The 22,284-nt window shown below is 45.6% G+C and overlaps 1 protein-coding gene across 5 annotated transcripts in view; it reads right to left on the bottom strand.

The window, feature by feature from the left end:
- Positions 1–22,284, bottom strand: part of TUBGCP3 (tubulin gamma complex component 3) — an 83,824-nt gene that overhangs the window by 51,560 nt on the left and 9,980 nt on the right. For 2 of the 5 annotated variants that reach the window (XR_015051138.1, XM_085854383.1), the window contains exons 2-13: positions 7,988–8,098; positions 6,673–6,740; positions 6,505–6,582; positions 5,924–6,153; positions 5,685–5,842; positions 5,453–5,565; positions 4,328–4,453; positions 4,110–4,178; positions 2,779–2,911; positions 2,503–2,669; positions 2,223–2,333; positions 569–680 (exon numbers count right to left, since the gene is read on the bottom strand). Coding sequence is in view for 4 of the 5 variants with exons in the window: in XM_085854383.1 (XP_085710509.1) it covers positions 569–680; positions 2,223–2,333; positions 2,503–2,669; positions 2,779–2,911; positions 4,110–4,178; positions 4,328–4,453; positions 5,453–5,565; positions 5,685–5,842; positions 5,924–6,153; positions 6,505–6,582; positions 6,673–6,740; positions 7,988–8,098 (1,476 nt within the window). In the remaining variant the exon portion in view is untranslated. Of the gene's footprint in view, positions 1–568; positions 681–2,222; positions 2,334–2,502; positions 2,670–2,778; positions 2,912–4,109; positions 4,179–4,327; positions 4,454–5,452; positions 5,566–5,684; positions 5,843–5,923; positions 6,154–6,504; positions 6,583–6,672; positions 6,741–7,987; positions 8,099–11,467; positions 11,560–22,284 lie in introns of all 5 variants that reach the window. The other 3 variants (XM_085854386.1, XM_085854385.1, XM_085854384.1) reach the window with 3 other exon arrangements.

The following is a 22,284-nucleotide window of genomic DNA, read 5'->3' on the forward strand; positions in this document are numbered from 1 at the left end:
GGACAAGAGGGATCTGTGGAAGAACAACGCCTGGTTGCTCCACCATGACAACGCCCCTGCTCACAGTGCCCTGAGCATATGACAGTTTCTGGCAGAGGAACATGCCAACTCTGGAGCAACCCCCGTATTTGCCAGACTTGGCCCCTTGTGATTTTTTTTCTATTCCCCAAGCTCAAGGGGGTGATCAAGGGGACCCGATTTCCTGATGTGGAGGCTATCAAAAGGGTCGTGACGACGGAGTTCCGGAGGATTCCAGAATAAGCCTTCCAGGGGGTGCATCGAAGCGTAGAAGAAGAGGATGGACAAGTGTGTGAGACTGGAGGGAAACTATTTTGAAGGGGACAAGCTGTGATTTCAATATATTTTTTGGAATAAAATTTCTGTGAAGTCAGTCCCGTTACTTTTTAGACGGACCTCGTGTATATATATATATATATATATATATATATATATATATATATATATATATATATATATATATATATATATATATATATATATTTTCTTAATGTGTGAAACTGTGATCAAAGGTGACAATCTGTGTCCTGTTGTTAGCGGTGATTTCTACCATTACTGGAGCTTATGCCCACTTCCTCGAGCATATTCTTTGACTTGGTCTCCAGTGTCCGGTCCCCACAAACATGATGAAGGAAATTGATGGATTTTCCAATGGACAACACCTGCAGAGGAGACAGTTTGCAATCAATCATCATTACATTGTTGAGCAAGGAAACAATCACAAAATTCTCAATTTTGCGGTCACAATACCGATTTAAGCCCAACGAAGCACTCTGTTCCAAAAGCGCAACTTGGCATGCCATTAACAAAATAAGTTCTGACAATATACTTGTGCAAGACGAATTAAGGAATTTGTTTGCAGGCTGTAAAACAGGCTTTATACAAAATTTAATCCTCAATTTTTTAAGCAGTGAAGCCACTTCAGTGTTTGGCTATGTCCTTCCTTCCATCTATCTGTCCATTAAAAATGAAGAAGAACCTTTGTAACCCACCGGGTTTAATTTTAAATGGTTCTAAAGTGTAATTCTAGAGGGTTCCAAAGGGTTATTCTAATGGGTTCTCAAAGGTAATTCTAACGAGTTTTAAAGGGTAATTCAAGAGGGTTCTGAAGGGTAATTCTACAGGGTTCTAAAGGATAATTGCAAAGGGTTAGTCTAATGGGTTCTAAAGGGAAATTCTAAATGGTTCTAAAGGGTAATTATAAAGGGCAATTTTAAAAGGTTCTAAAGGGAAATTCTAAATGGTTCTAAAGGGTAATTCTGAAGGGAAATTCTAAATGGTTCCAAAGGGTAATTCTGAAGGGAAATTCTAAAGGCTTCAAAAGGGTAATTCTAAAAGGCTTCAAAAGGGTAATTCTAAAGGCTTCAAAAGGGTAATTCTAAAGGCTTCAAAAAGGGTAATTTTAAAAGGTTCAAAAGGGTAATTTTAAAAGGTTCAAAAGGGTAACTCTAAAGAGTACTAAAGGGTAATTCTAAAGGGTTTCATTAGTTTCTAGGCTTTGCCTATTTCATATTAAAATGCCAAACCGAACTACTTCCCTTGGACACGGGTGCAATATTTTTTTTAAAGCAGCAAGCACTTCGAGCACGTAACAAGCATAACTAGAGCTAGTCGATGGTTTACCATCGCAAATCCTCACACTTCTCAGATAAACCAAGGTTGAAAGATGGCAAATAGTTCCAGCAGGAATGACACTATCAAATTTGGAGTTGTTTTTTTTCCTTCCTTTTTTGACCCCTTTGACAATAATCCCCACCCCCTAGGGCATGAAACATAGGGTAGCTTTAAAAGGTTCAAAAGGGTAACTCTAAAGGGTACTAAAGGGTAATTCCAAAGGGTTTCATTCGGTCAAATCCAAAGAATCATTAAATATTTCAAGTGTCTCCCAATGATGATTCCATATCAAAGTTTCACTAAAAAAATGTTTTAAAATGTGCCTGTATTTGCATTTTTTGGTATTTGACCCTGCCCCAGGGGGTGGGGCCAAAAATTATACTGCTCTTGCACCTCTGTCCCATGTGCTGATCATAAATACCAAGTTTGGTGAGTTTCCACACAACCATGTAGGAGATAGCATGACAGATGGACGGAGCCAATTACAACACACCCCTGCATTTTTGTTTAAGTGTGGGGATAATGAATCAACTTGTACTGAGATTTCTTGGGCAAAACAAACCACACAAGCATGAAATACTTTTCCGTACCTGACGGGCCTGCTCTGTCGAGATGAATGAAGGAATCATGGGCTTGCGCAACGAGTACTTGTCATGCCAAAGTCGCTCGGGCCGCACAGCTGGGTTGGCTGCCACGAAGAACTGCAGACAGAGAATGATGGCAGCTTGCAATGAAACAAGTGGAGACACAATTCAATAATACTTCAGACTAATAGTAATACGGTGTGTATTACAAAGAATGAGTGAAGGGAAAACATAGGGAATAGTTCAAGGCAGCAGAGAAGAATGAGTGCAGGTTCTAATCGTCCACCTCCTGGCAAGGATCATCCAACTCCCCCTCGGTAATCCAATGTACGAGCAGCGCATGGAGTGGGGACGCCACATGGGAAAGTATGCGGCAGGAAAGGCGCTTCATCAAGGGATCACCGGTCAACGTGTATGCGTGAATCGCAGTTGCCAGCGCTCCTCCCTTACAGCCTGTTCAAAGCACCGTTTTGTATGGATAATCAGGTAGATTACAGTGTTTGAGGATAGAATAAAGGAATACGAGGTGTGAGTGACTGGTGCAGCGTGTGCTACATCCTACCCTGGCAGTGATCCACAAGTGCCGCAAGCGTTTTGAGGCGTAGACGCGGTTCATAGGTCCACACGAGGAGGCGCCTCATGCTTAGCTGCTCCTCGTGTCCTACTGTGATGCCCTGGTCTTCTTCAACTTGAAGCTGGAAAGACACAGGCAGTAAAAGAACATGTTAAGTTGAAAAATGACAACTCAAAAAAGATAAATTATAACATTTTCTGATAATTTGTCCCAAAACAAGTTAGGCCAAAGCACCTGGGCAACGTGCAGGACCCAATCCCTGGAAGAGGTGCAAGTTCTTAAACCTCTTAGGCATGTCTATTTGATGGAATGTGTCTTGAGCAGACAATATCTAGGAAAAGATCTTGAAGGATGGCTGATATCATCATATTTTCTGCAGAACCAAGTCCATTGTGAGCCACACATAGCTCATTATGGAGTACACGGTGTACATTCAAAGTATCATAGAGTATGGCTACCCACTCTAGGCGGATGTACTTGCTTTCCATATTGCTCCTCTAGAGACAGTCGTGTACAAGGCTTTTCTGATTGTTAGAATCTCTTGGAAAGAGGTCTAATCTTAGGGTCCGCTTCTTGCTCACTGCAGTTAGGTTTGTGGACTCGGTTTTCTATCACCTCAATTCTGGCGTCGATCCACCCACCATATCTCCCCTCTGTCCTCTCCCATCCATCCATCCATCCATCCATCCATTCATTCATTGGGACCATACTCTGGCAGAGTGTTGGTGCTGCCTCAGCAGTCTCCTTGGCTGTTGGGTACAATCCTGGATGGGTCGCCACTCCAACACAGGATACCAGCAATCTGGCACCCATTTTGCCGACCTCGGAAGGATGACAGGCAGAGTCAAACCCACCTGGTATTAATTCAACAGCTGAGGGGGATTTGAACTCAGGATCCTAGGATCCCAAGCCCACCACCCAAACCCAGAATCCCACATCTGATTATATTTCCCAAGTCCAAGCTGAGCATTCACCCTCCATTCCTTCACCCCTCTAATCTTTCATCCATGCAAAGGACTTCCCATTTATTTTCTCATGCACTTTCCCCTATAGTCATTCAAGAGTACAACCCATATTCACCTCATGCTTCCCTCCCTCCCCTCCACACACACTACACTCTTACTGACCTCCTCAATCACCTTTTATATTTTTCTTTCCCTCCCTTTTTACCAATCAACTATTCTTCTACAATGTGTCTTGGTGTTTCTTTGTCTACCTGTTCCACTTTGACCCTCTGTCAGTCTGCAAAACATGCTGCCCTCTGTAGCTTTGCTCCTCCATGAGCCTAGACTTCTATGCAGAAAAAAAAAGGTTGGTACTTGAGAACGTAGCACCGACAGCAGCCGATAATATTCCTTCAGCTCTTGATGCAGCGCCACACAGAAGCTCTGCAAGGGTACAAAAATAAGAAGTAGAATTTCACAATAATTAAAGGTTCATTAACAAACTCCACAATTTGAACAGTTATACAGCCAGACACTTTTCTCATGTGTGACTGTCAATCGTGTACTTGTCTGAAGCATGATGTGAGGAGAACCTGACACATAAGTCCTGTACTGGAATCAAGACGACGGTGCTCGGTGAACTTGCGCAAACGGTTGTGAAGCCAGCCGAGCTCGGACAGCCGCGCCACAGCTCCTCGTAATGGGGATGGAACAATGGTCTGATTTTGAGAAATGTTGAAAGAGGGGACGGAGAAGGGTTGCATGTTTTGGAAAAAAAAAGATAAAGTTAGTTTAAGGCATGTAGAATTACAAGACCATAGCTGCATTTTTCTTGATACCGGGCGCAGTGGCGTGCGCCTGTAATCCGGCTACTCGGAGGCTTAGGTTGGAGGATCGCTTGAGGATGGGAGCTCTGCACTGGGCCACGCTATGAGAGGGTGTAGGGCAGCCCGGAATCATGGCGAAACCCAATCCTTATCCCTGTGTCGTAAGAGGCGACCAGGGTTGCGTCAGGAAGGGCATCCGGCGTAAAACCTATGCCAAATCAGTATGTGGATCATAACGGATGATCCGCTGTGGCGACCCCTAACGGGAGCAGCTGAAAGACGAACAACAACAGCTGCATTTTTCTTGATAATGTTGTCCAAATGAAACAACTGGTTTATACTCTTAAAACAGAAGCTAGATCTCCACTCAACCAAGAAGGCTGCAAGCAGTTTAACCATCATGCATCATCAGCAACTACCATTGTTTGCGTGAAATCTAATTAAGTTCCAATATCATGAGATGCAGAAAAACGGATTTGCTACACTTGGTCCAGTTAAGAATTGCACCGGTGAATCGGCCAAGATCGACGTTTGGTGCCTGGTGACACCTGGTAGTGGAACGCATGCCCAAATGTCTGATGCACAGGTACTTTTAAAAGTGTGGAGAACTCTGCTTAACTGTAAGAGATATAGGCACCCAGTCACCTTACTGTTGGATCACAGCAAGACGAACATAAGGACCATCCAGGGCTGCATCACGCCTTTGTCTAGCAACAATATGCCCCGATACAGAATTCCTCTCTCAAAAATATTTAATTTTTTTTGACATTAGCAAATTACTCAGACATTCAAAAAAATATATAAAAAACATATCCAAGGAACCATGTTATTTCTCACACCTGAGTTTTCAAATGAGAATGTAAAGATAAAGACGAACAGAACGAAGCACACCTTGCTGTTCACACAGTAGGTCTTTCCTGCAGAATCGAGATGCACACAGCGTCCATCAATGCCTTGGAAGACAAAGATAAGGTCTCGAACCAGCGCAAACTCTGACACTTCACCTAAGAGCGGATCCAACCAGAACGAAATGAACATCACAAAATGATTGTACTTCCTTTAACAAGTAAAATGATGAGTTGATATGTTTTATGAAGAGGCGATTGCACATGACATTTCTCACCATCACCAGTAATGCCGTCGTGATGAACAACATTTTGGTTGCTGTTTTGACGATGACTGCAGGAGGTGGAAGAAGTTGTTTTGATGAGACCCTGGCTCCAGAGTGATCCATAACGAGGTAGACCATGAGAAGCATCTGTTGGAGTGGGGTGTATCTGTCTGAAGAAAAAGAATTGCACTGGTTAATAGGACTGCACTAAGATTTTAGACCCTAAAACAAGCAGTATGTACATATCCCACCCTGGGTATATGGACTCGGGTGTTGGGGTTGGGCCTTGTGAAGGTTGCGGAGTGATGCTATGAAACCCACTCCTGCCACAGCTGGAACCAGAATGAGGTAGGTTAGATGGAGGGGCTAGAGGCAAGCTTGAAGGACGAGATGTTGAAGTGGCGGTAGAAGTGGGCTCCAATGGTGTTGAATGGGGAAGTGCTGCCAAGGCTTGAGTAAACAAAGTGCTGGATGAAAAGCCCTGAAGATAGAAAATTCAAACAGGGATCTTTCACTAACTTGACCAAATCAAAGTTCATTCCACAAAGCATACAAGTTTTTTTTCTTTTCAGAACGTGAAAAGATAGATTAGTGAGTGAAAAGACAAAGTATTAAGTGAAAGGATAGAGCTGCACAATTGTATACAATTTCTATAACAGAGCAACATGAAGCAATGCACTTCACTATCGTGGCAGAACAAGTGCTCAACTTGTCATATTGTGCAATCATTCACTTCACAAACTCCAACAAGCATTGGAACAAAGCCAAGGTTAGCAGTCACAGCAATGAGGATCATTTCATCACAGTTTGAACACTTCCAACATTGCCCCACCTTGTCCGTGGGTCTACGTGGGTTTTCCGCAAGGCCAAGCAGCAGATAGAGGATAGCCCATCGCTGGTGTAAAATACCCTGCCAAATAGATGTGGAAATGACATCTGCATATGAGAACCTTCATGCAAAGACCCAAGCTGTGAAGGAAAGTGAGAAGGTGTTACTGACCTGCGACTGCAGTTTCCGGTGCAGCTCTGCAAACAAAGCTGCATCCCGTTCCCTTTCCTGCCTCACCACTGTCGTGAGGACAAGAAACATCCAAATTACCAAGTGATATATTTTCATGCTCATTTAGTAAGAAATTAAAGTCACAAGCAAAAAAAATACAGAGCGGCGAGGGAAGGGGCGCAGCGGCGAGGGAAAGGGGCCAGCGGCGAGGGAAAGGGGCCAGCGGCGAGGGAAAGGGGCCAGCGGCGAGGGAAAGGGGCCAGCGGCGAGGGAAAGGGGCCAGCGGCGAGGGAAAGGGGCCAGCGGCGAGGGAAAGGGGCCAGCGGCGAGGGAAAGGGGCCAGCGGCGAGGGAAAGGGGCCAGCGGCGAGGGAAAGGGGCCAGCGGCGAGGGAAAGGGGCCAGCGGCGAGGGAAAGGGGACAGCGGCGAGGGAAAGGGGACAGCGGCGAGGGAAAGGGGACAGCGGCGAGGGAAAGGGGACAGCGGCGAGGGAAAGGGGACAGCGGCGAGGGAAAGGGGACAGCGGCGAGGGAAAGGGGACAGCGGCGAGGGAAAGGGGACAGCGGCGAGGGAAAGGGGACAGCGGCGAGGGAAAGGGGACAGCGGCGAGGGAAAGGGGACAGCGGCGAGGGAAAGGGGACAGCGGCGAGGGAAAGGGGACAGCGGCGAGAGAAAGGGGACAGCGGCGAGAGAAAGGGGACAGCGGCGAGAGAAAGGGGACAGCGGCGAGAGAAAGGGGACAGCGGCGAGAGAAAGGGGACAGCGGCGAGAGAAAGGGGACAGCGGCGAGAGAAAGGGGACAGCGGCGAGAGAAAGGGGACAGCCGCGAGAGAAAGGGGACAGCCGCGAGAGAAAGGGGACAGCCGCGAGAGAAAGGGGACAGCCGCGAGAGAAAGGGGACAGCCGCGAGAGAAAGGGGACAGCCGCGAGAGAAAGGGGACAGCCGCGAGAGAAAGGGGACAGCCGCGAGAGAAAGGGGACAGCCGCGAGAGAAAGGGGACAGCCGCGAGAGAAAGGGGACAGCCGCGAGAGAAAGGGGACAGCCGCGAGAGAAAGGGGACAGCCGCGAGAGAAAGGGGACAGCCGCGAGAGAAAGGGGACAGCCGCGAGAGAAAGGGGACAGCCGCGAGAGAAAGGGGACAGCCGCGAGAGAAAGGGGACAGCCGCGAGAGAAAGGGGACAGCCGCGAGAGAAAGGGGACAGTGGAAAGTGAACGGGTAGCCTGGTAGATGAAGACTACTTTATGTCCATATACTTATATTACCATGGAAGGAGCCATGGCATTCACAATCGGAAATGAAAATTTCAAACTCACATTCCTTCTTTATCTTCTCAGCAACAAGGAATTCATCCCGTTCCACTGTTGGAGCAAAGTTGCTGCCAACAACACGAATGGCATACTGGAACTGGGGAAACACTTCAGCTGCTGGCAACACACAAAATGATAAGCGATTATCAAACACTCGGTAAACAGCAACTGGCTACATGATTTCAGCCGCACAACAACAAATGCAAATTTACCGATTCATTGCTACCAATATTATAAGCTTGCCCAGCACCTCAGTCATCTTTCATTTCAGTCATGTTCAACTATTAACTTAATGATGGAGTAAATATCATGTTCTTAGGCTATGTCTCAAAAGCATCGCCTGACAAATGAGCTCATGTTCTGCATCAAACCAAAGCTTCTGCCAAGTCAGAGTACTTGCAACTTCTCAGTGACATCATAACAGCACAATAATTAATCATACAAGGTCATAAAAGATTGGGGAGTGGAGAGGAAATTCTGGAAAATTCAACTCTACGTACTTTTCAAACAATAAAGAAGTGAAACAAATAAATCAATACTTACATTAGCCCACAAATGAGAATCAAAATTAAAATTCAACTGTGATGTCATCTAGTTACCCTCGCCGAAGGAAAGGGTATGGGGTTTGGGTCCCTTTGTCTGTCTGTGTCTGTCTGTCTGTCTGCCCGCACAGAACTTTCATGTTTTTCTCCGCAAACGATAGTCTGAGACGAAATTTTCACCATAGGTGTGACTACTCATGAATGTTTCAATCATAAGTATGTTGTCATCGCTCACGTGGTATGGCAGCCATGTTGGACCAACAGAAAAACTTTGGATCTCTATCTCTGAAAGCGTACCAAAAAAAATAAGTTGAAACAGCACACGGCAAGTACTCCTCATGGGGAATAAATGATTTTTTTGATGACGTAATGGGAGCCTTCGTTATGATGTCAAAATGGCAAATGTAGATCACTACATCTGATCAGAATGAAAATTTTTGATGGTCATCTAGGGACAAAATGGTCCACAGAAAAAAAAAAAATTGATGACGCCATCTGTCACACAATTAGGCAGCCATATTGTTTTTAAAAAAACAAACCTTCAAAAATCTTCTTCTCTGAAGTGGCTGAACAGATAGAGGCGAAACTTTACACGTATGACCACCTATCCATGAGGAACAAAAGTTTCATACATGACATCTGACGACGCAAGTCACATGGTTTGGCAGCCATGTTGGATTAACTCTAAAACCTTCTTCTCCAGAACGGCTGGACAGATCGAGGGGAAACATCATACAAATGTTCCACAAGCCATGGGTGTACAATTGTGTTAAGGAATAATTGATAGATCACATGGTTTAGCAGCCATATTGGATTGAAGAAAAATATTAAATGATGTTTTCTCTGGAAACACTTAATTAGCCGATGTGGAACTTCACATTTATGATGTAGTAGTGATGGGGAATGTATTAAATTTCAACTTGATCGGATGCATGGTCTGGAGGCCAGAATTTTTTTTTTTAATGGGTTCTTCTTGGGTTTTTTTTGTTTATTTTTTAATCAGGAAAACTTGGCTGTGCCTGGATGAGTTTGAGGGTAGAGAAGTAGCAGCTGAAATGTGAATCCTATCCAGGTTCCTCCTGATGACTTCATCTTTGCTTTTTGCTTGTTCGGGTTCCTTCTGATGACTCCAATGCAGGACTGTACCTACTTGGTCTTCCATTTGATTTGAATTCAATTTATTTTTAATCCCATTCTAAATTCAATTGAATAATGAATAATTTTTTTTTTTAAATGACATGGGTCAGGGTCAGGTGTCCAATCAAAGCGGGGTTGCATCAAAGCGGGACGTCTTGGTACCCGGTCACCACTGCCAGTTCTAATTATTACAAGGAAATCTAACAGGTGGAGACCATTCAGCCCATTATGCCTGGGTGAACACCATACTAATTTAGCTACACAAGATCCAAGGAAGAAAAGGCAAAAAAAGTTTTTAATTAATGAAATAATTTTCTTGTTTGTTGTTTTATTTGTTTATTTGTTTTGTTGTTGTTTTTGTCTATTATTTTTGTATTTTTTTTTCTTCTCCTCAGGGGAGGGGGCATGGGCTTGGTTAAAAACACACAGCATCAACCACACAACCCCCCCTTGACGAGACCCCCACGAACAGCACTCCGTACACATGCACACAATCACCCATCAATGCTCAAGCTACCTAAAAGTCCGATCAACATCGCCATACCCCTCTATCTCCATAACTTCCAGGTACCTATCCAATTGCAATTTAAACTTATCTACTGTTTCTGCTGCCACTACCTTTCCAGGGAGCCCATTCCATGCATTAACTACTCTCTGAGTAAAAGACTCCGACCTTACTACCGTCTTAACACTCCTCTTCTTTACTCTCAGGCTATGGCCCCTGGTCCCATCACTGTCTACTCTGTTGAAAACTTCATCTGCACTTATTTTATCAATACCTTTCATTATCGTAAACATCTCTATCATATCTCCTCATAACCGCCTCCTTTCTAGTGAATAAAGCCCTGTCTCCTTCAGCCGATCCTCATAGCTGAGTCTATCTCGGCCCGGAATCAACCTCGTAGCCCGAAATTATGGCTCTTATTAATTACCTAACATACCAGTACACAAACGCCACACAAAATAAGCCCTGGTGAGGGTCTGCAATCTCCGATTGCTCTTTTTCTTTTTGTTATTGCAAAGTAACAAATATGCATAACCTCAGCAACCAATAGGAACTGCAGTGATGCAATTCATTTATAATTTACAGGATAAGAGTCAGAATACAACTTACAATACAAACAAAGCCCGTGATTATAAATTTTAAAAATCTGCATCAATAATTAATGCAAACAACACTTTGTGAACACAATCTTAAAGGGATACTGAGAGACAACTGCACAGAGCACAGGCTACAAATTTCATCTTTCATTGAGCGCTTGCTCCAGTTCAGCCAGAAAAACATCCTGGCTTCAGCTACAATAGCTAAGCACAAATATTTAGGCCCACCTGATACCCTTTCATAACTTGTTCACCCACATTATTTATTTCAGCAAACAAATCCCCCCAAAAAATTATATGCTCATCTACAGTCTCATGACCTAGGTCTATCAGCTATCATGACTCATCTTCAACAGACTCCAAGCTGCCGTCCAAATCTGGCTACCATCTCAAATTCTACGCAGTGCCACATCCTGACTCCACTGTCCTTAGCTCACAACAATATACAAGTGTTGCCTCTTCCAATCGCCCTCTGACACTGTGTAATACAAGGCCCTCCGGCTCATTGGAATCCATGTCACGAAGCTGAGTCTAAGGTTTTTTGTTTTTATTAACCCACTCTATTCTGGTCTTGCTCTTCCTGCCCTGTCACCTCTCCACTCCACGTGACATATCATCTCTTCCATATATAATGAGCATTGCTACACCAACTGAGACCCTGTCCTCACCGTTGGCATACAATTTCCTCTCTTTGTGTTGTGTGCACCTGTTAGACGTCGTCCCACCATGTTCCCTTTGCAACATTTTGTCTGTTGATCCTGTGGTTCTGCTCTTCCACGAGTCTCGATTACGATACGCCTATTTAAAAAAAAAGAGGTTAGAAGTGTGGCAGGCACATGTCAGATCCACTATCATCTCAGTCAGAATGCAACAGCAATAAAAATATGAGGTTCTACGAACAAGACATAGACCAACACATGAAAACTCACTCTACATATTGGCAGGTTGGTGATTCTTAAAACTAGAAGAACACTCGATAGAGTACATACCTCCACCAGGCTGAACAGTTTACGTTTTGTATCCACTGATAGGCCAGATCTACATCAAAATCGAATCGGCTTGTTCTCGTCACCTCACCAACTCATCCACATAATTTTGTCATAACCCGTCCACAACTTTTTGAGATATCATGACATATATTGTTTTTAGCCTGATCTGATCACTCAATGGTGAAGAATCACTTTTAAAATTATCGGATCCAGATATTCACCAAAATTGAATCAATTCATCCTGGTCAAACACCCAACCTGTCCACCAAATTTCATCCAAACTTTTTGAGATATCGTGCCATATATCGTTTATTTTTTTTGCCCTATTACTCAATGGTGAAAAATCACGTAAAATATTAGATGGTATTCACAGAATACTTTTCTCGTGCAGCCTTGAGAAGGATTTTGGGAGAGCCAACTCTTCTGGTGGAAAATTTGTATTTTCATCTCCACTTCTGAAGTGCATGTGTGCAAATTATACTTTGAAAAGTGTGCTATGGAGTACATTCATTCAGAAGCCTTCACAAAGTAGCTTTAGTTCTCGTTTGAGTGCTTCCATAACTATCAAGGCTGATAAAGACGCCAGAATAGATCGATAAAGTATAAATCGGGAGATCATTAAAACGCCATATTGTTATTCTTATTCTTCTTCTTCTTCACTTTTTTCACCAGCTGAGCACAATAAAGGCTGAAGCGATTACAAGGACTCTAATTTCGAATGCGAGGAAGTGACTGTCTCTGGGCATTAGGCTTTGTTTAATTCACCATGTAAGTTCTGAGGGGGTGTGTATCATCAAAGTCATATGTGCTATACCAAATGGTCATGTAACATGTGGGGATGTTTCAATTTCCTCCGTTGAACTATTTACGATGTACACTCAATATGTGCTATACCAAATGGTCATGTAACATGTAATGTTTCAATTTCCTCCGTTGAATGGTTTACGATGTACACTCAATATGTGCTATATTAAATAGTTATGTAACATGTGGTAAAGTTTCAATTTCCTCCATTGAACAGTTTTCAATGTTCGCTCCAATTAACACTAGAACTGCCACTTTATAACTGCTGGCAGTGTTGACCGGGTACTAAGACATCCCGCTTTGATGTAACCCTGCCTTGATCAGACACCTAGCCCATTACGTCCTCTTTATGCAATTGAATTCAGAATGTGGTTTAAAAAGTTAAATTCAAATCAAATGGAAGACCAAATAAAATAGGTACTGCATTGGAGTTATCAGAAGGAACCTGAACAAGCAAAAACAAAGATGGAATCATCAGGAGGAACCGAGATAAGACTCTGGCTTTAGCTGCAACTCCTCCACCCTCAAATGCATCCAGGCACAGCCAAGTGAGCATTATTCAAAAAAAAAAAATCAAAAAGAACCCAGATTCAAAAACTTAAATAATTCTGGCTGCCAGCCCATGCATCTGATCAGGTTCAAATTTAAAACATATATTCCCCAACACTGCAAGATGATAATTTTGAAGTTTCACATCGATTGATGCAGTGGTTCAAGGGGGAATTAAAAAAAATATTTTCCTTCAATCCAACATGGCTGCCAAATCATGTGACCAATCAATTATTTGTGAACACCCTGGTATCCCCAAGACTTTGGGAACACGTGTGTGAAGTTTCCCCTCGATACGTGCAGCTGCTCTGGAGAAGAAATTTTTTTGGGGTTTTAAGGACAATCCATAGGGCTGCCAAACCACGCATCTATGATGTCATAGGTGAGGAACTTTTGTTCCTCATGGATAGGTCGTCATACCTGTGAAGTTTCACCTTGATCTGTCCAGCCGTTTCAGAGAAGAAAATGTTTGAATTTTTTTTTTTTCTTATGTGGCTGCTGAACCACGTAACTGATGATGTCATCAATCTTTTTCTGTTGACCAATTTATCCTTAGATGACCCTCAATTTTTCATACTGATCGGATGTATGCAATTATGATGTCACAACAAAGGTGCCTATGACATAAACAAAAAAAACAAATCACACTTACTCCCCATGAGGACAGGAGCCAAGTTTCAATCTAAGGTGAAAATTTTGTGTCAATCAGACAAGCGGATGCTGAGAAAAGGGAATAACAAAACTGAGACACGTACGTAGTTCAACGTACATGGCCGATTGCTTAACCCCAAAAGCGTGGGCTAATTATTGGATCCTGACCAAAAATGTGTGTTGCTGTCCTTGGCCAGTCACTTAAGTACACAAAAAAATTTCAGAACGATTGCTTCAAAAATGTGGACAAAATCATGTGACAGACAAACAAACAAACAAACAGCCAAACAGCCAAACAGCCAAACGGACCCACAGACCAACATACTTGGCAAAATACTTTCGCAAAGTAACAAACAAATACAGCCAAACAGTGGTGAAAACACAACCTTGGTCCACCTTTTGTGGAAAAGGTAATTAGGGATCCTTTGAAATAAATTCTTTCATTGTGGCTCTTTTTTAAACCTGGGGTATTTGTAAACTCGGGGATGAAATTTGCAGCAGCAAACTTGACACTGACATGACGTTCTACTCGAGAAAATTCAACGAAGACACTTGAACATAGAGAGTAAAGCAATGAAGTTCCAGGACTGCATTTCGTTATGTTTTCACCACTGTTTGGCTGTATTTGTGGTCTCGTGTAGCAATTGTGATGTCTGTAAGAGGGTTTCATCGAAAGGCCAATGTGCTGTTAAATTCCTCACCCTACAAAAGCATCATCATCATCATACACACACACACACACACACACACACACATGATCATTCACACAGTGTACGTGGCATAAGATACATATTATATATGCCATATCATACATATTAAATACATTACATATTATATACACATATTACACATGCCATATCATACATATTGAATACACATTATTCATCACATATTAAACATATTAAATACACACATATTACACATCACTAATTATACATATTAAATACACACATATTATTCTACTCGAGAAAATATAACACATATTAAATATTGTATTAAAATAAAAAATATTATACATCACATATTAAATACACACTCATGACACATCACTAATTATACATATTAAATACACACATATTATTAATCACAAATTGTACATGTTAAACACACACATATGACACATCACATTGTGTGTATATATATATATATATATATATATATATATATATATATATATATATATATATATATATATATATATATATATATATATATATATATATATATATATATATATATATATATATATATATATTTTGTTGTGGTTGACCAAATTCGCAAACCACCATTCAGGTCCCTTAGGTGAGATATCTCTGTAAGTATATGTGTAGTTAGGCCCAAACCCGTTGTTTAGAGGGAATAAATGTCATTCACTCGGGCTGCGACCCCTCTAGATAGCCATTTTTCTTTTACTATCTTTATTTTGGACCAGCCGCCATTACTACCACCACCAACCACGTCTCAACAGCCATCACACAGCAACCACCAACCACAACGCCGCTTCACAACAACAGCCACGACCTTTACCGTCACAACTCACCACCATCGCATCACCACCATTCTTGCGCCACTTGTGGGCACCGATACTGGACTCGTGCAGGGCGCGCACCGAGCAGCGTGTTCAGAAACATCACAGACTTTCCGAGAAAAACGGATCAAAAACGACTCACGCCCACTTCTGTTCCGTCCTATCGGAGAGCGTGGGGCGATTTGGCCCCGCCTCCAGGGCGTTGGAGTGAGGTCGCTATATGCAAATTCATGGATCAAAAAGCATTCACGCCCACTTTTCCTCGGTCCAATGGGGAGCCAATTAGAGGTGAAGGGTCGGAGGTAAAGGGTCAAAGGTGGGGGGGCGAAGCCACGGGGGATATAAACGGCCGCGCTCACCAAACAGTTCAGTTCGGAGGGGAGAAGTAAGAGTTCGAGTTGGCGGTTGGGAGTTGTCCGTGGAGCTGGGAAGAAGAGGACGGAGCTGTGGAGAGGTGGCGGCGGCGAAGGCGATCGAGGGGGTGCTCGCGTCGGAGTCGGGGAGCGGCGGAGGGAGAGGCCGGCGGCGCGACCGAGGTCGAGGTGGAGACGCTCGTCGCGGGACCCGAGACAGGGTGATATCCTCCTCCCCCCCGAGCATCAACAACCCCCTCCTGTTTCCCCCCGCGCTGAGATAGTGCGACAAGGGGGCCCCTTTCCCACCCCCTACCAGACACTGTCCGCGGAGTTGGGGCGCCACCGCCACTCTGCGTCTCATCATCAGACGGGTAGGCCCGACACGGTCTCGGCCCCAGGCCCGTCTACCCCCCTCATCCTGGAGGGTGGTTCTTTTTCTTTTGCTTTGGATATCTGTGTTGTCGGCGCCGTCTGTGAAGTAAAATTGTATAAGTGTTGCCGTGTGCTCGGTAGTCGGATAGCTCTGCATTGTGTTTCTCTTTTATATTTGCTTTTTGTGTAATATTGTGTTTCTTCTCCTTTTACATGTGCTTTTGGTGTAATTGTATATGTGTGCTTCCCGTTCATCGCGAAATAAATGTGAGTTATGTTGAACTGTTTTCCCGCCTCGCTTCGTCTTTTCTTTCATTGAATCTCCATCTTGCTTCACGTAAAGGGTTGGTCGTGGGCTAAAACGCCCGATAATTAATCGAACCGTCGAGGCCGACGAATAACACCGCTCGGTTATCCCGATAGTACGGAACGGGTCACTTAAAGTGGCCCGTGTCCGAAGTCGACCTGCGGCGAGGTGCGATCGCCCGGTCTACCCTCCGTGTGGGTACTTAGGTAGGTCGAATTTGGCGAGCAACCCTATCCCACGCGGGGGCCGATTGGCACGATCGTGGTGAGACCGAAAGGTCCACCCGTGACTAGTTCCCGGCGTTAGTCCGAGAGGGTCACGACTGGATTGTCCGTCCGGTGGGCGACGTGCCGCGATTCGAGTTACGTGGCCGTCCGCACGCCGGCGGGCGCGAATCCGCAACAATATATATTAAATACACACATATTACACATCACATATTATACATGTTAAATACACATTATTCATTACATATTATACATATTAAATACACACACATTACACATCACATATTATACATATTAAATACACACATATTACACATGTTAAATACACATTATTCATCACATATTATAAATGTTAAATACACACATATTACACATGTTAAATACACATTATTCATCACATATTATACATGTTAAATACACACATATTACACATCACATATTAAATACACACATATTACACATCACATATTAAACATGTTAAATACACACATATTATACATATTAAATACAGATATTACACATCGCATATTAAATACACACATATTACACATCACATATTATACATATTGCTACGTCTGAGGGGGGGGGTATGCATTCAAAGGGTAATTATGATATTTAATTAGGTATGCCATGCTGTTCGAGTTGTACCAGGATCTCGATGTAATAAGTAGCAATTCAGTGGTGATAAATTGTCTTGTAAATGTCCTTTTCTTTAAGGGGGAAATGATAATCGTCACGTAATTAGATAGGGAGACAGGTTAGGGTAAGTGTTTATGCGTATTCCCTTTTAGTATTCCCTGTAGGCTTGCCATGACGTGTCAGAAGTTGCTGAGGATGCCTCCGCCTCCTGGATGATGAATGGCGGAAGGCGACAGGCAGAGGGCCAATAAAAGGGCTCCATTGGAAGTGACGAGGACTTGAGTATAAAAACGTTCTGATTGGAATAGGAAGGGGGAGAGTCATAAAAAGGAGGAGGAGTAAGAAAGAAAAGCTCTCGTCGAGGCGGCACCACAGAGCTCTCTCGGGCTGCGCTTGCTCGTTCCTGGATTCCTCGTGTCTCGTGGCCTTGCTGTGCCTCACCTCGGTTGGCTCTCGAGTTCTACTGGCTCTGAGTACGGGACCGAACGGTGGGCAGACCTGCCTCCCTCTCCTGCTCGCATATTGGCGCTAGAACTGGCTACCTGATGGCTGTGAGCGGTCTTGTTCCTACACCAGGAGGTCGACACCACCAGGAACAACACCGCGGTGGCTGGTTGGAGCTCACAGGCCGGGAACCGCGGTTCTGCACGGAAGGTTTGACGGAACGTCTGCACCACCGTGTCTCCTGCCCCTGACGGGCACAACGCCAGCTCGTCCGGCACCAACCCAGTGACTTTTGCGTCGACACCATGGGCAAGCCTGACCACGAGCTACGTTTTGTGTGTGCGTGTGTGTGTGCGTGTGTGTGTGCGTACCTGGCGCCTTAGAGGGTTTGAGATTCGTATATCCATTGGAATTGTTTGCGTTTTCCCTCACGCCCGAATCCACCACACCTTTCGTCGAATTGCCCACGGATCCCTCCTCTTGCCGAGTCTTATTATCGTTCTTGTTAAAAAAATTAACATTATTAACTCAGTGAAAAGCGACTCGTGCCACCTTCCTCATCCCGTTTGCCGGAGAGCGATCAGGACCGCCATCGTTGGGTTATAAAAAATAAACCACCTCCATCGTTTCGGCGCATCTTCGTTGGCGGGACCGTTCAAGTCCCGTGGACGTCACAATATTAAATACACACATACTATACATATTACATACACACATATTATATACACATATTATACACCACATACTATACATATTAAATACACACATATTACACATTAAATACACACATATTAAATAAACACATATTATACATCACATATTATACATATTGTTACGGCTGTGGAAATTCGTAATACACCTTAAAGGGTCCTTAGATCAGTGATGATGCTAAGTTTATGTGCAGATAGTTCCCCACCGTTGTTTAAAGGGAATTCATGTGATTCACCGGGCTGCGACTCTGAGATAGCAGTTTTTCTGTTCTATCCTTATTTTGGACCGTCGGAACACTTCAAACGAAGGCCCCGTGAAAGGCCTACAACGGCGCGCGAGTTTTCCCGCCTTTTTTGCGGCGCCGGGGCTGACGGGAGAGACTGTGAGAGCTCGCTGGCGATTGGTGGATACGGGGTGTGAGGCGGCCGTGAGGAGGAAACACCCCTTTTCGAGGAGCTTCTCGAAAGGGCGAGAGGAGAGGCGGAGCCAAAAAGGGGGTGTAGCCAACGGGTGGAGCAGTGCGCTATCTTGGGCGGACCGCGCGTGGGCTCGCTCTCTTGGTGGACGTCGTGTTTGAGCTCTCTCTCTCTCCTGCCTGGATCATCGTGTTGGATTCTTCCTCTCTCTCTGTCGGGGTCGAGTGCTTCTCTCTCTTGGTGGACGTCGTGTTTGAGCTCTCCTCTTCTTCGCCCTGGATCGTCGTGTTTGGATTCTTCGGGCTCTGGATAGTCGTGTTTGGATTTGTCGGGCTCTGGATCGTCGAAGTGGGCTCTGGATCGGTGAAGGCTCGTCTCTCCCTCTGGGCACCAAGTCGTGAGGGTTGCAGGCAGTGGTGCCGGGTTGAGGCGCGCACGAGAGGAGAGTGTCGGAGAGGGCTCGCCGACCGTTGCCTCTCGAGGGGGCAGGTAACCAGCACAGTCTCGCGGGCCTATTCGGTCATCCACGGCCCACGGCAATAAAGGTCTACAGACCCCGTTTACCCCCCTTGCCTGTGAGGAGGGTTTTTCCTTTGGTTTTTTGTGTGCAACTGGTGGCGCCGTCTGTTAAGTAAACCTGTGCAAGTGACTGTACATCATCGTAGTCGGTAGTAGTACTTTCTTTGTCGCTTGTATATTGCATGATTCCTTGCTTGTGTTGTGTGTGCAATATGTGCTTGCTATAATAAATGTTCTTGTGTGAAATGTATCCCGTTCATCGTCTCTTTCCCCATTGAAAGTGCCATCTTGAATTGCAGAATAAATTAGTAGTGGGTTTTGAACACCCAGGGTAAAGAAGAGAATCTAATCTGTCGAGGTCGGCGATAACACCGCTCGGTTATCACTGTAGCACGGAACGGACCGCTTAAGCGGTTCGTGTCCTCGGCCGACCTGCGGCGAGATACGATCGCCCGGTCGACTACTCGCGCAGATACTGAGGTAGGTCGAATTTGGCGAGCAACCCTATCCTGCACGGGTGGGCAATTGGCACGATCGTGGTGAGGTTAAACCCCCACCCGTGACTGGCTCCTGGAGGTAGTTCCAGGAGGGTCATGACTGAATTGTCCGTCCGGTGGGCGACGCGGCTGCAATTGGAGTTACGCAATCGCTCGCACGCCTGGCGGGCCAGAATTCGTAACAACATTAAATACACACATATTACACATCACATATTATACATATTGTTGCTGATTCGCGCCCGCCGGCGTGCGGACGGCCACGTAACTCGAATCGCGGCACGTCGCCCACCGGACGGACAATCCAGTCGTGACCCTCTCGGACTAACGCCGGGAACCAGTCACGGGTGGACCTTTCGGTCTCACCGCGATCGAACCAATCGGCCCCCGCGTGGGATAGGGTTGCTCGCCAAATTCGACCTACCTAAGTACCCACACGGAGGGTAGACCGGGCGATCGCACCTCGCCGCAGGTCGACTTCGGACACGGGCCACTTAAGCGACCCGTTCCGTACTATCGGGATAACCGAGCGGTGTTATTCGTCGGCCTCGACGGTTCGATTAATTATCGGGCGTCTTAGCCCACGACCAACCCTTTACGTGAAGCAAGATGGGGATTCAATGAAAGAAATGACGAAGCGAAGCGGGAAAACAGTTCAATAATAAGCACATTTATTTCGCGATGAACGGAAAGCACACATATACAATTCCACCAAAAGCACATGGAAAAGAAGAAGACAAAAAGCAAATGCGACAATGCAGATCTATCCGACTACCGGGCACTCGGCAAGACTTATACAATTTTACTTCACAGACGGCGCCGACAACACACATTCCCAAAGCAAAAGAAAAGAGAACCACCCTCCAGGATGAGGGGGTAGGCGGGCCTGGGGCCGAGACCGTGTCGGGCCTACCCGTCTGATGAGACGCGGAGCGGCGGTGGTGCCTCAACTCCGCGGGCCTCGCGGACAGTGTCTGGTAGGGGGTGGGAAGGGGGCCCCCTTTTGTCGCGCTATCTCAGCGCGGGGGGAAACAGGAGGGGGTTGCTGATGCTCGGGGAAAGGAGGATTTCACAAAATCGCGGGTCCCGCGACGAGCATCTCCACCACGACCTCGGTCGCGCCGCCGGCCTTTCTCTCCGCAGTTCCCCGAATCCGACGCGAGCACCCCCTCGTCCGCCTTCGCCGCCGCCGCCTCTCCACAGCTCCGTCCTCTTCACTCCGACTCCGCGAACTCCCAAACTCTTCCTTCTGCGAACTGAACTGCCTCGACTGACGAACGCGGCCCCTTATATCCCCCGTGGCCTCGCTCCTTCATCTTTGACCCTCTGCCTCCGACCTTTCACCTCTCTTGCTCGCTCCACATTGGCCCGAGGAAAAGTGGGCGTGAATGCTTTTTGATCCATGAATTTGGATATAGCGACCGCCCTCCAACGCCCTGGAGGCGGGGCCAAACCGCCCCTCGCTCACCGATTGGACGGAACAAAAGTGGGCGTGAGTCGTTTTTGATCCGTTTTTCTGCGGAAAGTCCGCGATGCTTTTGAACACGCTGCTCGGTGCGCGCTCTACACGAGTCCAGCATCGGTGCCCACGAGTGGCGCGAGATGACGTTGATGCGATGGTGGCGAGTTGTGACGGTAAAGGTAGTGGCGGTTGTGGTGAAGCGGCGTTGTGGTTGGTGGTTGTTGTTGTGATGGCTGTTGAGACGTGGTTGGTGGTGGTAATAATGGCGGCTGGTCCAAAATAAAGATGGTAAAAGAAAAACGGCTATCCTGAAGAGTCGCAGCCCTCATGAATGACATTTATTCCCTCTAGACAACGGGTTTGGGCCTAACTACACATATACTTACCGAGATATCTCACCTAAGGGACCTGAATGGTGGTTTGCGAATTTGGTCAACCACAACACTACCCCCTCCCCTTTTTACAGACTCGTCCCGAGTCGTCAAATTTTCGTGTGCCATCATGTGTAGTTTTCCCCTAGTACATTTTACCTACGGATCCCTGAGTGCGACATTCATGGTATTCGTGTCCCCAAAATAAATAACCTAAGGGCTGAGTAACTACCTAAACAAACTCACTCACACGGACGACTTAAATAAAATTGCCGGCGCTAAGACAAACATGCCGGGGGCGCACTCATATTTACAGTACATCTTAACCTTAACTTACAAATTTTACACTAAACCATGGCCCAGGATCAATGAACTCTGCAAAAGAAAAGCAGTTAGCAGGGAGCCAGGCTGCTCGCATGCAGTCTCTGGCTCAAAACAATGCAGGTGACAGGGAACGTGGCTGGCTGCTCACACGCAGTCCAAGGCCTTCCCTTTTGAACTGAACGCAGTGAACCACAACGGTGCATGGGCTGCACAAATGCAGTCTCCGTGCCAGCTCAAGTGGCACACGCAATGAACACAACGAATGGATGGATGACTGGATGGACGCAAACACGGTGCACGGGCCGCCACTGCAGGCCCGTGTTGTAGCTGCCAACAGGGCAGTTCTTGCAGCTTGCA

Source organism: Eptatretus burgeri, chromosome 14, assembly GCF_056783735.1.
Source record: "Eptatretus burgeri isolate ZD-2024b chromosome 14, Ebu_testis_v1, whole genome shotgun sequence".
NCBI classification, from domain to species: Eukaryota; Metazoa; Chordata; class Myxini; order Myxiniformes; family Myxinidae; genus Eptatretus; species Eptatretus burgeri.